The 15,559-nt window shown below is 42.3% G+C and overlaps 1 protein-coding gene across 8 annotated transcripts; it reads right to left on the bottom strand.

Moving 5' to 3' along the window:
* Nucleotides 1–716: 716 nt before the first annotated feature.
* Nucleotides 717–10,647, bottom strand: zgc:111976 (Med1 domain-containing protein). Of its 8 annotated transcripts, none has more exons than XM_036944142.1 (17): nt 10,600–10,647; nt 9,492–9,583; nt 4,510–4,585; nt 4,257–4,311; nt 3,852–3,984; nt 3,725–3,753; nt 3,520–3,591; nt 3,365–3,439; nt 3,138–3,214; nt 2,948–3,013; nt 2,741–2,852; nt 2,526–2,650; nt 2,231–2,349; nt 1,852–2,050; nt 1,564–1,659; nt 1,348–1,450; nt 717–1,192 (listed from the first exon to the last, which is right to left on the bottom strand). In XM_036944142.1, the coding sequence occupies exons 2-17, from the start codon at nt 9,492–9,494 to the stop codon at nt 805–807; spliced, it is 1,728 nt and encodes a 575-aa protein (XP_036800037.1). In that variant the 5' UTR covers nt 9,495–9,583; nt 10,600–10,647; the 3' UTR covers nt 717–804. The 8 variants fall into 8 exon arrangements, with proteins under 8 accessions (XP_036800037.1, XP_021418504.2, XP_036800034.1 ...); XM_021562829.2 differs by lacking the exon at nt 10,600–10,647 and adding an exon at nt 10,405–10,576 and having other exon boundaries at nt 3,520–3,534; XM_036944139.1 differs by lacking the exon at nt 10,600–10,647 and adding an exon at nt 10,380–10,575.
* Between the last annotated feature and the right edge of the window lie 4,912 nt (nt 10,648–15,559).

Below are 15,559 nucleotides of genomic sequence, written 5' to 3'. Positions count from 1 at the left end.
GGGTTGTGTACCTAATGAACTGTCTAGTAAGTTTGTGTGTATAGTAATGTATGCATTCAAGTCTGTAATGTCTAAGTTACTAAATTGTTTGTCTAATGTTTTGTGTCGGACCACAGGAAGATTAGCTGTTGCCATTTGCTAATGGCGATTTCTTTTTAATCTACTTGATTTTTGTCTGTCTCTGAAGGGATCAAATGCCAAGCCCCCAAACCTTTTACAGCAAACCATTGCTGCCACACTGGAATCTACACCAAGAATGTGTTCTACATCCTTCATTTAAGAGAGTTTTACTGACACGTGCAGGCGAGCGTGAGAGGTAAATAAAACAAATAAAAGGAAACTGCAGCCAAGACCATAAAAACAGTTGTAACTAACCGGTTCTCTGGTCTGAGAATTGATACCGCCGCACACAATGATAGAGAGAGGAGTTTTTAGAAATACACACTATTCATATTGTGGTTTAAAGCAATTACAAATGCATGCACAGTGTATGCTACGGTCTAAGGTTTACATGTCATAAATTAGAGTAATATGTGAAGTTTAACACGCTGACGTCTGAAGCCCACTAACAAAGTGAAACAGTGCTAAGGGCTTGCTTATTTTCTAAAATATGTTTTTGGCAGGGACAGTTATAAGCAGTACAATTACTTTATATTCAAGTAATTATCGTTTAAAAGCCTATTATGCTGATGTGAAGGCTACCTCAAAACAACCAATAGGTCAAAATACTTTATTTTTTAGAACCATTCAATAAAAATATCACTTAAAAAATTTAGCCCCTTTGAGGGTCACGCATTAAACTGACTAGATAAGTTCTGGGAGATGGTTGTTGTGCATCCAATGTGAATACACACACACCGAGGCACAGGGGTAAGGGTTGGCAGTAGGGTTTGTATTGACTTCAGCAACAGACAGACAGAAGGCAGACTCTGCCGCCGTTGCGGTGGTATCCGGCCCCATTGCATCCTGGGAGAACACGGCAGCAGTAGAGGAGGTAGTAGGGATGCCAATGGACTCCAGGCCAGAGCCAGAAGAGAGACTGCCGTCAGCCTCACAGGACATGGGGAGAGGAGAAGCAGGGCTGACATCTGCAGTGGATATGGTGGCGGAGCATGCAGGTAGAGCTTCTCCACAGGTCCTCTTGGACAGCCTCCGATTCAAGGCACGCATGGTCACAGGAATAGACATACATCTGAATCAGAAGAGCAAGACGATGAATATCGAAGACATATAACCAACAACTCATTGAGTAAATTCTCAGTGTAAGAATGTGGTCTCTGCCTAGAGACAAAATTAAGCAGTATGACTGAGAAATGATGGACCTAGTGGGAGAATACAAACTCAAACCTCTTTAGGACTCTGGAGACGTATTCATCCATGGATTCTGACTCTGACCCCACTGCAAACAGACTGCAGGTGAGCTTCCGGGAGTCTGCCACATTCACCAGCACTGCAAGACAACAATACACCACACTAAACCCTGAGTAGAGAAATGGAGTGTAACATACTGTATTGTGATTCCGCTAAACTGACCCCTGCAGAGTAGAGATAACAAATACTCACAAACAGATAGAGAGTCACTGTCAGATAGGTGAAAGGTCACAGAGAGGCTGGAACCTGACTCAGGGAGGACTTCGCAGTATAGGTCACACACTGGACCTAGAAAAGGGGGTTTGGTTATAGCCAAGTCAACAATGTTCACTCGTATGAACAGTTTGACATAAGTAATCTGATGAATGGTTGCATCCTTATGACACATTAGATACCATCCATGTAATAACTAAATATTATTCTGTGACATTTGGGGATTGTAGGATTAGAACCCTGATGTATGCTCAGTTGCTCACTTACCTGGGCTAGGCCTGAGAGAGGTAATGCAGCTGGCCAGTAGAGTGTTAATTGCACACTGGTGGCGGAGCAGCTCCAGTAGGGCAGGGACATGGGCGGGGTGGGTAAAGGGAATGGTACTCACCAGCGCCCCCCTCAGGGCAGCTTCTTCCCATGCAGCCCCCGGCAGCACATAGCTGTGTATCTCTTTACCTGGGAGGGGCTGGATGGTGTGTCAAAATGATTACCTTTGATGGAATGCTGAGTAGAAGAAAGTGGTGTAGGTCTCACTGTGCACAGCTGTCAATGATATACCGGTAGTGCCAGCATACGTTGTAGAGCAAAATTATAAGTCCGTAAGCATTCAAAATCTGTTTTGGTTTAAGCATATATACACACAAACCACTAGAAAGTGGGCATCTTGGCCATCCCATGTTTTGTTGCCACCATTCTCCCCTAATAAGGTCATCATCAACTGGGGAAAAGGTGCCCACTGCAGGTCAGCATCAGCTATGGCAACATCTAGGAAACAGTAGCAGTTTGATCACAAGAAAGGAAGTTGTACAACAATGTGTTCAATTGAAATGTGTCTGGTATCATCCCAATGTGAATTACAGTGCAAGACGACCCATTTATTCACAGATAAGACTATAAGCACAATTGAATCTTGCTAAAAAGGAGTATCAAAGCATACAAACCTGTAATTTGGCTGAGCTTCTCAACAAAGGAAGAGAGCATTGGTAGGGGAGGCTGCAGTTTGAGCTGGAAGCAGGCTGGCATCATTTCAGAGAGCACCTCACAGAGAGGACTGAACAATGGTAGACTGCAACAACATTCCATGTCTGCACTTAGAAAACCTCAGATATCAATGCATCATTTGAAAATAGTAATATAATGACATTGAGATAGTTACCCCTGGGCGTCAAGCTGAGGTGGCTGTGGGATGACAGATGCCATCTGGAGCTTGTGTGTAGAGTCAGTTGGCCCCACTGTCACCAAGGCCAACTGGCCAACACTGCCCCTTTCTGCAACCCCATAGCAGAACACAACAGTACTTAATTATATATATACACTTTAAGAAACAGCATTCAAATGCAGTTGCGAATGTTCCAAAACATACCTGAATCGGACATCTCCAACAGAATGTCAGAAGGGCTGATGTAGTATTGGATAGTCATTGGGATACCTGAATAGGACAGACACACAAAAAAAAAGCATATTTCTGTTAGTCATTGAGGGTGATCGAGCAGCTAAAGGAACGACTAGGGGCTTTCTGGCTAATGGTCTTGCTCCCTTTATTAGTAACCTACCTTCGCTCCCTGCTGTAAGATAGCCAATCCTGCCATTGAGAATCATGTCCACTTGAAGATTGCACTCCCTTAATGCTCTGAGAGGATAAAAAACATGTGAATATTTCAACACAATGATATAGGATTTCATTCAAGACAACCTCTAGGTTATTTAATTCTCACAGCAAAATGCAGGAGTCACAATTCCCTCTATTCAACTTCGGCCATTCTTATTACATTTCACTAACCTTGGCAAATGGGATATCTTCTGTAGATCTTTCCCCAAGAACTGAAGGGCTGTGTAGACCTTGATCTTGGTCTCACTAAAAGATATTAGACTGTCCTGTTATCATGCCGCTTAACCAATGACATTGAATATCAACTAGTGGTAAAAAGGCAGTACTTCTCTCCAGGGATGCTGTACAGGGAAAAAAGGCCTTTCAGTTTCACTGAGAATTCTTCAAACTTCTTTGACCTGTGCAGTAATAAACAGATGGGGGTAATCTGAAGTGCCAACAATGTATACTTTGTTAGAACTTGGTAAAATAAATGTCAGGTGACCTCAGTTGACAAATTGTATTAGTCAGACCATATGTATTACATCTTACTTTAGCAGTTGAAGAAGTGACTCGCTTGACTGTAACACACAAAAAACATTGGCTTGAGTGACATGAGTAATTTGAAACATTACAAAATGTTTACCTATATAGGAATTAAACAATATCAGTCTAATACCACAGGGGCTTCTCCATGTTGGGCCAACTTCACATCCTCCACCTCTCCCCCAGGCAGCAGTAGGACCTCTAGGTAGAACATGTCAGCTGTGAGGTAACAGGTTGTCTCAGTGGGGCTCAGGTGGGACCCCATCCTGTACAAAACAGAGGTCAAGGCTCAATAATGAGAAACGCCATTGCAAAACACCAAGAGTGCAATGGAGGTAATTTAGTGTATAGCATCAAATTAATTCCATACTGTACAGGCCTAAGAATCTTTCGATCCAAAAATCTGGAAACTCAAAAGATGCTGCACTGATTTGGAGCATTCAAAATGGGTAGAGGTCCCTGGATTATCCAGTAGAGGGACACAAAGTCTAGGCATTATATTACAGAATGAAAACAGATGACAAAATTATCATATTACCCTCTCTGTTTGGCCATTATCTCCAACCGTGATACCATGGCGCTCAAAGACGACACTGGAACAGAAAACGGTTTGGGAAATGTTTCATAAAAAGTTATAATTTGAGTGAAGTGACCATACAACAAATGGCAGACACCATAATTCTGCATGATGACCTTCAACTGGAATGGAGTGCATTGCATCTGACACTAGTCTATGCAGAAGATTGAACTTAGCTGATGTTGTGAATACAAATAGCTTATGTTTTGTTTACCATTCAGTGCTTCATGGAGTATTTTCAGACACCTAATCAATGGTTCACAGGGTTTGGTGTCGCCTCTCGATTTGTCCTATAAAATACAGATGAAGACATTTTTGAGCAGCTCAAGTATCCTGATAGAAAGCACTTACTACATACTATGACAGAGTTTTAGAAAGCGCATCTATTGAGAGTCTTTAGGAACTGAATGAACTTAGGGCTTAAGACTGAGCAGCATTGTTGAGGGCAGACATCTAGATGGCCCCGGCCCAACTCCAGCTGCCTTATCCCCTCGGACCGCACATCCCTGTCCGCCCAACAACCACTCAACCCCACGCCCAACAGGCCCTGGAGACTGACTGCTGCCAAGCTGAACTTCTTTCAGAGGCCACACAACCATCCCCAGTCATGGAGTGCAACTGGACAATGGCCATGGATGGATCAAGATAGATTCGTCAGAGTCCAGAAAGCAGTGTCCAACTGACACAATTCCAAAAACCTTTCAGCCCATTCTAAAACGACAAACAAGAGCTTTTAAATTGTACCCCCACTGACGTTGAATCTAAACAATGATAGATCTGGGTAATGTGTTGGGAAGGGGGTGGCACTTAATACTGGAAATGATTCCTTTTGGTGACAGATCATACCAGTTACTCAGTCAAATAAGGGACCAGTCGTTTATGTAGAGTTATACTAATCTGGCTAAAAATCATCTTGGAATGCCAACATCTGGAAGGAATTTCAAGTCTTGTGGCTGAACGGTCACGGATGTTTGTCCTCAAGACAAGTTTGGTGAAACATTAGTCCAAGATGTACTGTTAAGGAGTGAAGGCTAGCCTACTCCATTAACATCCAAGACCCTTCCTTATATGTAATGTTCAGAGGTAAACTGGTTCTGGCAGCCAACTACGCCATCTAAACGTGAATCGATTCTTAATCGCAATACGGTTCTGGAAACATAAGGCCCTCTACTTTCAAATGAAAAAGAACTCCAATATATGGTCGCTTTAACCCCCGCAGCAAAATGTGTCCGGGGCATAACCCCCAGGATATTTTTTTGGTAGAATGACTGAGGTCAGACATTCTACTCCAAAATGTATGAAAATGTAATTATGTTGACAATATCAAAGATATAACTGATGAGAGCCACTGCAGGGAGATGAGGAGCAAGTGGTGCCTGTGTGATCGTGGCCATACTGTGAGACGCCTAAGACAGAGCTACAGGATCGTCCTCACAGTGGCAGACCACGTGTAACACACAGGATCGATACAATGGCAACAACAACTTCCCAAGTTACACCAGGAACACACAATCCCACCATCAGTGCTCAGACTTTCCGCAATCGGCTGAGAGAGGCTGGACTGAGGGCTTGTAGGCCTGTTGTAAGGCAGGTCCTCAACAGACACCACCGGCAACAACGTCGCCTATGGGCACAAACCCACAGTTGCTAGACCATACAGGACTGGCAAAAAGTGCTCTTCTCTGACAATTTGCGGTTTTGTCTCACCAGGGGTAATGGTCGGATTCGCGTTTATCGTCAAAGTAATGAGCGTTACACCGAGGTCTGTACTCTGGAAGGGGATCAATTTGGAGGTGGAGGGTCCGTCATGGTCTGGGACGGTGTGTAACAGCATCATCGGACTGAGCTTGTTGTCATTGCAGGCAATCTCAACGCTGTGCGTTACAGGGAAGACATCCTCCCTCATGTGGTACCCTTCCTGCAGGCTCATCCTGACATGACCCTCCAGCCATACTGCTCATTCTGTGTGTGACTTCCTGGAAGACATGTCAGTGTTATGCCATGGCCAGTGAAGAGCCCGGATATCAATCCCATTTAGCACATCTGGGATCTGTTGGATCAGAGGGTGAGGGCTAGGGCCATTCCCCCCAGAAATGTCCAGGAACTTGCAGGTACCTTGGTGGAAGAGTGGGGTAACATCTCACAGCAAGAACTGGCAAAGCTGGTGCAGTCCATAAGGAGGAGATGCACAGCAGTACTTCATGCAGCTGGTGGCCAGATACACCAGATACTGACTGTTACTTTTGATTGTGCCCCCCCTTCTTTGTTCAGGGACACATTATTCAATTTATGTTAATCACATGTCTGTGAAACGTGTTCAGTTCATCTCAGTTGTTGTATCTTGTTATGTACATACAAATATATACACATGATAAGTTTGCTGAAAATAAACGCAGTTGACAGTGAGAGGACATTCTTTTTTGCTGAGTTTATATAACATTCTAAAGTTTGGGGTCACTTAGAAATGTCCTTGTTTTTGAAAGAAAATAATTTTTTCCCCCATTAAAATAACAATTGAGCAGACATACAGTGTAGACATTGTTAATGTTGTAAATTACTATTGTAGCTTGAAAAGGCTGATTTATGGAATATCTACATAGGCCCATTATCATCAACCATCACTCCTGTGTTCCAAAGGCACATTGTGTTAGCTAATCCAAGTTTACTATTTAAAAAATGCTAATTGATCATTAGAAAACTATTTTGCAATTATGTTAGCACAGACAAAAACTGTTCTGATTAAAGAAGCAATAAAACTGGCATTCTTTAGACTAGTTGAGTATCTGGAGCAAGTCCTCAACTGGCAGCTTCATTAAATAGTACCCGCAAAACACTAGTCTCAACGTCAACAATGAAGAGACTACTCTGGGATGTTGGCCTTCTAGGCAGTTGCAAAGAAAAAGCCATATCTCAGACTGGCCAATAAAAAGAAAAGATTAAGATGGCCAAAAGAACACAGAGAGGAACGCCGCCAAGATGGCCAGCATCCCGGAGTCACCTCTTCACTGTAAACGTTGAGACTGGTGTTTTGTGGGTACTATTTAATGAAGCTGCCAGTTGAGGACTTGTGAGGTGTCCGTTTCTCAAACTAGACACTAAAGTACTTGTCCTCTTGCTCAGTTGTGCACCAGGACCTCCAACTCCTCTTTCTATTCTGGTTAGAGCCAGTTTGTGCTGTTCTGTGAAATGGAGTAGTACATAGCGTTGTATGAGATCTTCAGTTTCTTGGAAATTTCTCGCATGGAATAGCCTTCATTTATCAGAACAAGAATAGACTGATGAGTTTCAGAAGAAAGTTCCTTGACATGTTCAGCCTGTAATCAAATGCACAAATGTTGATGCTCCAAATACTGAACTAGTCTAAAGGCCAGTTTTATTGCTTCTTTAAATCAGCACAACAGTTTAACATAATAGCAAAATGTTTTTATAATGATAAATTAGCCTTTTAAAATGATACAACTTGGATTAGCACACAGAACGTGCCATTGGAACACGAGTGATGGCTGGTGATAATGGGCCTCTGTACACCTATGTAGATATTCCATTAAATATTTTTTTTTTAATAAAGAACATTTCCAGCTACAATAGTAATTTACAACTTTAACAAGGTCTACACTGTATTTCTGATCAATGTTATTTTAATGGACAAACATTGCTTTTCTTTCAAAAACAAGGACATTTCTAAGTGACCCCAAACTTTTGAACGGTAGTGCATATTGATTTATTTACCATACTATTGGGAGTGGTGTAAATTTAAATGACTTTTTTACGTCAGCCGATATCACACAGTGCTATACAGAAACCCAGACTAAAACCCCAAACAGCAAGCAATGCTGAAGCTTCTGTTCACACTGATTAACGTGTAGACAGAGCGTGAGGACTGTTACACACATTGGCAGTGCCGTTAAAAGAGCTTCAACTGAGAACCAAGATTAGTCCATGTTCTGGATCGAGTTTGTATCTCGGTCTAGCAGAAAAACAATAAACCAATGTTTAACTTATCTACCTGCGTCTCCCTGTTTGGCGACGCTTTTCCCATGTCGGAGGGTATATCTGTGGTCAGTGGACGGTAGGGAATGCGTCGACAAGCTGTGCCCAGGAAATAATTCAATCCAATTGTTAGATGCTAACACCCCACCACCAAATCAAAGCCAAACATGGATTCCATGTTGTGTTATTGCCTTGGGAGCACACCTTCTTCAGGATTGGGTTGGTGGCTCACATCCAACTTTTAGGTGCATACGCTGCCACCTACTGTACTGGAGTGTGAGGTCAGCCATGGCCTACCTACATTCAATTCCGGTAATACAAAATTGGGGAAAAGGATCATTTCCCTGCCAACTACTAGCCCAAAAACACCCCATTCCACGATTTAATCCTTTCTAATCCTACTCCAGGCCAATGGTCTGGGAGGACAGAACTTTACCACTCAACCCCCCCCCCCCTTGCAACTATTTTGCAGTAAAACCTAACAATAACAAGTACTTCTTTGCAGCTGCCACCACAACCTCCATTTTCTGTGACTTACAGTCCCATTTCTGCAGTACAGTTGACAACAACAGCAATGAATGCTAAGAAACCCACATTATTCCCATTCCTCTCTGCGTACTCAAGAGGAACCCTCTCAGGATCCCTCACTCTCACCCATCTTCCTCTAACACGCGCTACACTGCTTCAGCATACAACACTTTCTGTGCTACTCTGACCCTGGAACCCGCAACCTGCTTTTCTCTCACCGGACACCTCAGATCTCCAGCCCCATGGGCACCCCCACAGCTTCCTCCACCGATACTACGCATCCCTTTGTCTCATGCCCTCCTGCACACATCTAGGGATCTCCCTCCTACACAATGGCTGAAACATAACTTAAGCTTGGCACCTAAAACAAAACAAATATTTTCAGAACTAAAGCTTTAACAGGATAACTGACACATCCTAACTTGACCTTGTCAGGCAAAGACGTCTAACAATTGGATTCAATCATTTTTTACACGGGCACTGCTCAGCAAATGATGCATTACCAATTCACTGACATACCCTCTGACGTGGGAAAAAGTGTTGCCAAACAGGCACAGAAACAGATTGGTAAATAAGTTAGTGTTATACTGCTAGACTGAGAAACTCAGTCTTGAACCTGGGCTAGGGGAAACATATGACATTGGAGGAACGTTTCAGAAATATTTCACTAATACTTACCATACACCTACGAACCAGTTTAAAGGTCTCATTCCATGTCTTTTCTGCATATTTTGAGTGCAGGTCAGAAATGATGGACTTACTCCCAACCACTGATGGGCAGAAGATTAAGTACTTAAGATACAAATACATTGGATGGCGACATCAAACAAGAGAGCAGACTGGAAATAACAATTGCCATTGTGTGAATGGAGTCAAAAACAAGGCTGAGCCTCTATTGGCTATATATCTGCGTTCAATTGCTTCCCTCAATTACAATATTTTTAATATTTACCTTGGTATTGCCCTCTCTGAATTACATTAGTTCGCCAAGCACTAGTCTGACTAAATCAGGCTGTAATGTACAATTAGTTGGTATACACCCAAAACTAATGACTGAAAAACTGTTCTTTAAAAGCCAGAATGTTGAATAAAATTATATTTGAGCTTACTCTAGCAGTTGGCTATACAGTTTGTCCTTCAGCCGCTCCCAATTTGAGACATATCCGCAGGAAAGTATGGATTACAATTTTTTTTTGTGCAGTGTTGAAGTTTACATTTCTTCACTTGGCACATGCGTAAAACCATGTAATTAACTGCCGATTTCCGTTAGTATGCATGCAACACGTACACACGTGTTTGCTCATGACCAAAGGCAGGTGCAAAAGACGGAAGTAGCCTACATGCACGCATACTAACTGAAGTCTGCAGGTGTTGACATGGTTTTTACGCATGTGCCAGATGATCGTAGACATTTCTACTTCAGTACCAGCGCTCTAAAAACTGAAGGTCCACCACCACGGACAACCAGTAGAAAAAGTTCAAATTTAATTTAATTAAACACTGGCTCGTGAGGAACGTTCACACGATGTTGCAGTCATTAGTTTCAGGCTGTATCAATTAATTTACCAGAATAGCCAAGCACATCTCTCACCTGCCATCTTCAATTATATATTGAACCAGAAGTTGGTGCCCATGCGGTTTCGGAATGAAATAAACTGTTGTGTTTCCTCTAAAATAGGCCTACTCTGAAACAGGTCAACAACAAACAAAAAAAAAGTGTATGTGATGATACGCACAGGAAGAGCTCCACCAAGTGGGACATGACACTAATGATTTAAATACCCACAGTAGGTGACGATCAGGGGGAGCTGTTTTGAAGCCACTGATCCTCCATCTTGGCACTTCCCCACGTTGTGAAATATATTTTGGAAACTATATTTTTATTTATTTATCCGTTATTTTATCAGGTAAGTTGACTGAGAACACGTTCTCATTTGCAGCAACGACCTGGGGAATAGTTACAGGGGAGAGGAGGGGGATTAATGAGCCAATCGTAAACTGGGGATTATTTGGTGACCGTGATGGTTTGAGGGCCAGATTGGGTATTTAGCCAGGACACTGGGGTTAACACCCCTACTCTTACGATAAGTGCCATGGGATCTAGGTTGGCGCCCCCCCTTGGGTTGTGCCGTGGCGGAGATCTTTGTGGGCTATACTCGGCCTTGTCTCAGGATGGTAAATTGGTGGTTGAAGATATCCCTCTAGTGGTGTGGGGGCTGTGCTTTGGCAAAGTGGGTGGGGTTATATCCTTCCTGTTTGGCCCTGTCCGGGGGATGTCATCGGATGGGGCCACAGTGTCCTGACCCCTCCTGTCTCATCCTCCAGTATTTATGCTGCAGTAGTTTATGTGTCGGGGGGCTAGGGTCAGTTTGTTATATCTGGAGTACTTCTCCTGTCCTATCCGGTGTCCTGTGTGAATTTAAGTATGCTCTCTCTAATTCTCTCTTTTGTTCTCTCTCTCGGAGGACCTGAGCCCTAGGACCATGCCTCAGGACTACCTTACATGATGACTCCTTGCTGTCCCCAGTCCACCTGGCCCTGCTGCTGCTCCAGTTTCAACTGTTCTGCCTGTGATTATTATTATTTGACCATGCTGGTCATTTATGAACATTTTGAACATCTTGGCCATGTTCTGTTATAATCTCCACCCGGCACAGCCAGAAGAGGACTGGCCACCTCACATAGCCTGGTTCCTCTCTAGGTTTCTTCCTAGGTTTTGGCCTTTCTAGGGAGTTTTTCCTAGCCACCGTGCTTCTACACCTGCATTTCTTGCTGTTTGGGGTTTTAGGCTGGGTTTCTGTACAGCACTTTGAGATATCAGCTGATGTACGAAGGGCTATATCTAAGTACATGTGATTTTATCTTTAATGACCTCAGAGTCAGGACACCCGTTTAACGTCCCATCCGAAAGACGGCACCCTACACAGGGCAGTGTCACTGCCCTGGGGCATTGGGATATTTTTTTAGACCAGAGGAAAGAGTGCCTCCAACTGGCCCTCCAACACCACTTCCAGTAGCATCTGGTCTCCCATCCAGGAACTGACCAGGACCAAACCTGCTTAGCTTCAGAAGCAAGCCAGCAGTGGTATGCAGGGTGGTATGCTTACTGGATAAATAGAAATGCATTAATGTAAAAAAAAAAAGAAGAAAAGTTCAGTAATTATTTTACAGACACCTTAATGTTTCAATTATATTTAATTTGAGCTTAACCAAAATGGGGAAAAAAATCTAAAACAAGTACATTTAAAAATATATATTTAATGTTACTGTCCCCAGTAAAAAAAAATGAAATACCCGGTATATGTAATTTTGTCCTTGAAACATTTAAATAATTCATTCAAACCTGTGGAGAACTTCCTCATCTGGGGAGTGCCAATATGGCCTACCAGTGGCTTCAGACTCTCATTGGCCAATACATATTATTCACATCCAGGGTTTATATACATTATTGCATCACCCCATTCCTTATTTTAGCGCCAAACACAGACTGTTTGTTCATTTGTCTAACGATTTCAATCACATTCCAATTGTAACACTATTTAGAGACTCTAAATTAAATGATTAGTCATTATTAATTATACTCTAAATTAGAGTATAAATTTGATATCGCCAAACTGTAGCTCACTCACTGTGGATTGTTTGTAGATTGGACTGATTTGCTGCAGATTGCTCACATACTGGTCACACCCACATAGTTATCCAGCAGGTGCAGGCACTTAATAATGCTTTTCTTTGGAATTGGCAGATCGCATCCAACTTTTAGGTGAGGTTAGTCACGGCCTACCCATATTAAGTTATCTTCATTAGGCCTGTTTTATGTTGAGCGGTGTGTTTCCTAATATCTATATCCCGTAAAGATGTGCTAGGTAGAAATCGCTCCGCCTTTTCCTGGTTGCTAAAATTGTAATAGTTTCCCTAATTTCAATTTACGTGACAAAACAAGCAAGTATAGTTTACAAAATCATTGTACCTTCTAAACCGCTGTGAAAAATATTTTCCATAACCAAAAATATTGTATTTTCAGCTGTTTGAAGCTGCTGTACAAGCAAATGAAATGTAATTTAACAGTTCTACCACTTCCTAAACTTGCTTTCAATGTGAATGACAGATCTACAGCACAGATTTCTATGTGAATTTAGTGGGTTGCCCAGAAAGTTACCTATTACAGCATTAAATGTTTATGTGATATTATGTCCTGATATTGTGAAATGTAATAGCCTTTGCATTGACACAACTATTGAGAAGTATTGATTAATTAGTGAGATATTAATGTTAAATGATGATTACAGTTTATGTGCATTTTGGATTATCACAGTGTTAGGCTTTAATACTTTGGAATTTTTGTAAAGATGTCCTTTATCTACTTCCCCAGAGTCAGACGAACTCATGGATACCATTTTTATGTCTCTGTGTCCAGTATGTTAGCGTTTGCTCGCGAACCTACCTCTAGCTTCCCTCATGCTGGACACAGAGACATAAAAATGTCCTCCACTAGTTCGTCTGACTCTGGGGAGGTAGAGAAAAGGCCTCAATGCCAAAATCCCGAAGTATCCCTCTAGCCTGTTCTGGTCGATACTTTGGGTGCGTTCAGCAGGAAACAACGGTTTGTAACTTCCAGATATAAATATGTTATGTAAGCTAGAACAAACATGCCTCACAGACCATTTAGGCTGTGTTGACACAGACAGCCCAATTATTTTTTATTTTTTTAGCTAATTGGTCTTTTAGTGGCCTCCCTCTTGATGCTGGAGAGACATTTAGGTTTAAAAGTTAATTTCCTGCAATTCTAGACATTTTGCCATGGGGCAGAGATAATTTTAACAATTTTAAATCTAATTTCCTGCAATTCTACACATTTTGCCAGGATTTATGCCATGTTCAAGATTGATGAGTGAGCGTGACCTCTGTGCCGCTGTCAGTACCGCTAGACTAATTTACCAATCTTGAAATTGTTTGCTGACATTGCTAATTGAGTGATGTCAGTGACCGACATACCAATATAAAAATTGCTGATGCACAACCAAATGTCGAAGGTGCACCTTGTGCATTCTACTACTCTAACTCGCAACAGTAAGTTGAAACCCGGAATGAGTTCCTAGCGGCCTGGGGACATAAGTAACTGCTTTGTCACTTATTCCTGGAGCCGACCCTAATGTTGGCTCTATTCATGTAATTTCTATCTGTAATGTTCGACAACGTTTGGCTACTGAACGTGGCCCTGGTCGCTCATTTTCAGCAGAGATTATGCTGGAGTGACATGTTGTGCCAAGGCTCTCTAAACTCAGTTGTGTTAGGAATTATTGACACTGTCCTTATAGGCGTGTAGTGAATAGGCTATTTAGATAATCTATTTGTTATTTTGACAGTGTTCCTCCTCAACGTTCAAATACACCCACGCGTCTAGTGTGTAGAGCCAATTCGAAAATGTCCCAAGCTCAAACTGGTGTAGTGAGTTTGGAGTTGAGATGGTGGAAGCAGAAGTGTTTTTTTGAAGATTTAATTCGTTGAGGACAGTTAGTGAGAACGATGAGTGGACAACAGTGAAGTCCAAGAATGGAACAAAAAGGGATACAATTGTCGTGGAAAATGAGTCTGGTGAATCGTTGCTTGTTGGAGTATGTATTTTGGATAAGACTGTTCATTTGAGGAAACCCTTTTGAAGACACAAGGATGGTGAAGAAGGCATTGGGGAAACGTGGACGCAGTCAAAGTAACCAAGAGTGGTGTGGTGTTGATGTTGTGTGTATCTAAAGAGCAAAAGTAACGTGCATTATGGCTCGCAACGTTATCGGTGCATGAAGTGAACAGCTTTGATTTTCGGAGCAGGGCACAGGTAAAAGGTGTTATCTCTGGCGTCCCGTTGGATATTGACAATCGATATCTTAGGCAAAGAATTACAGGAGTAGTTAATGCACGTTGATTGAGCCGTATGGATAATTCTAAAAAGGAGCAAAGTGTATCTCTATTATTGATGTTTGATGAAGAGTATCTACCATCCTATGTAAAGCTGGGATATATAAGATACGCCGTAAGAGCGTTTGTGCAGTACAAGAAATGTACAAAGTTTGGCCACGTGTCAAATGTTTGCAGGCAGGAAGGAATATGTTATTGAACGGTCTGTGAATGTAAAATGTTGCAACTGTGGTGGGGATCATATTCCCGAATTCCCTGAGTGCTGTGAAAGACGTTGGTATGTCAAGGATCGTGGCTGTAAAGCACATCTCCTATGTGGAGGCGGTGAAGAGAGTCGAAGGGGCAAGAGGCCACAATTCTGAAGAAGATATGGCAGTGGATGCACCGCAACCAGTTGCAAATGGTATACCTCAGTCAAGTTATCTGGATACATTTAGTGTGAAGAAGGTGGATTTTGTAGCATTTATAGCCTCAGTTATTAATCGTACTGCACAAATGTCCAAGAAGCCCGAGCAGCTGGACATCATTATAGCTGCAGCTAAGAAGTTTTTGGGCCTCCAAGACTTCCCGGCAGAAGCACTGCAAGGACTACTGTCGCCAGAAAATGTCCCGCCCTCACAGGATCCTTCTGAGCCTGTGTATGGACTTGATTATAACAGAAAAGCAAGCAGATTCATATTGTATGGAATTGTTATATATTTATTTGATCTTTACCCTGCATTGTTTCCTTTTTGGGATCTTTATTATCCACTTGTACAGTAGGTGGCGGAATGCACCTATAATTGTGGCGTACGCTATTATACCAAAGAAGAGGTGGTCGGATTGGTGAAGCG

This window comes from Oncorhynchus mykiss, chromosome 15, assembly GCF_013265735.2.
Source record: "Oncorhynchus mykiss isolate Arlee chromosome 15, USDA_OmykA_1.1, whole genome shotgun sequence".
NCBI lineage: Eukaryota > Metazoa > Chordata > Actinopteri > Salmoniformes > Salmonidae > Oncorhynchus > Oncorhynchus mykiss.
Note: the sequence above shows the minus strand (reverse complement) of the source record. Positions and strands in the feature narration are given on the sequence as shown.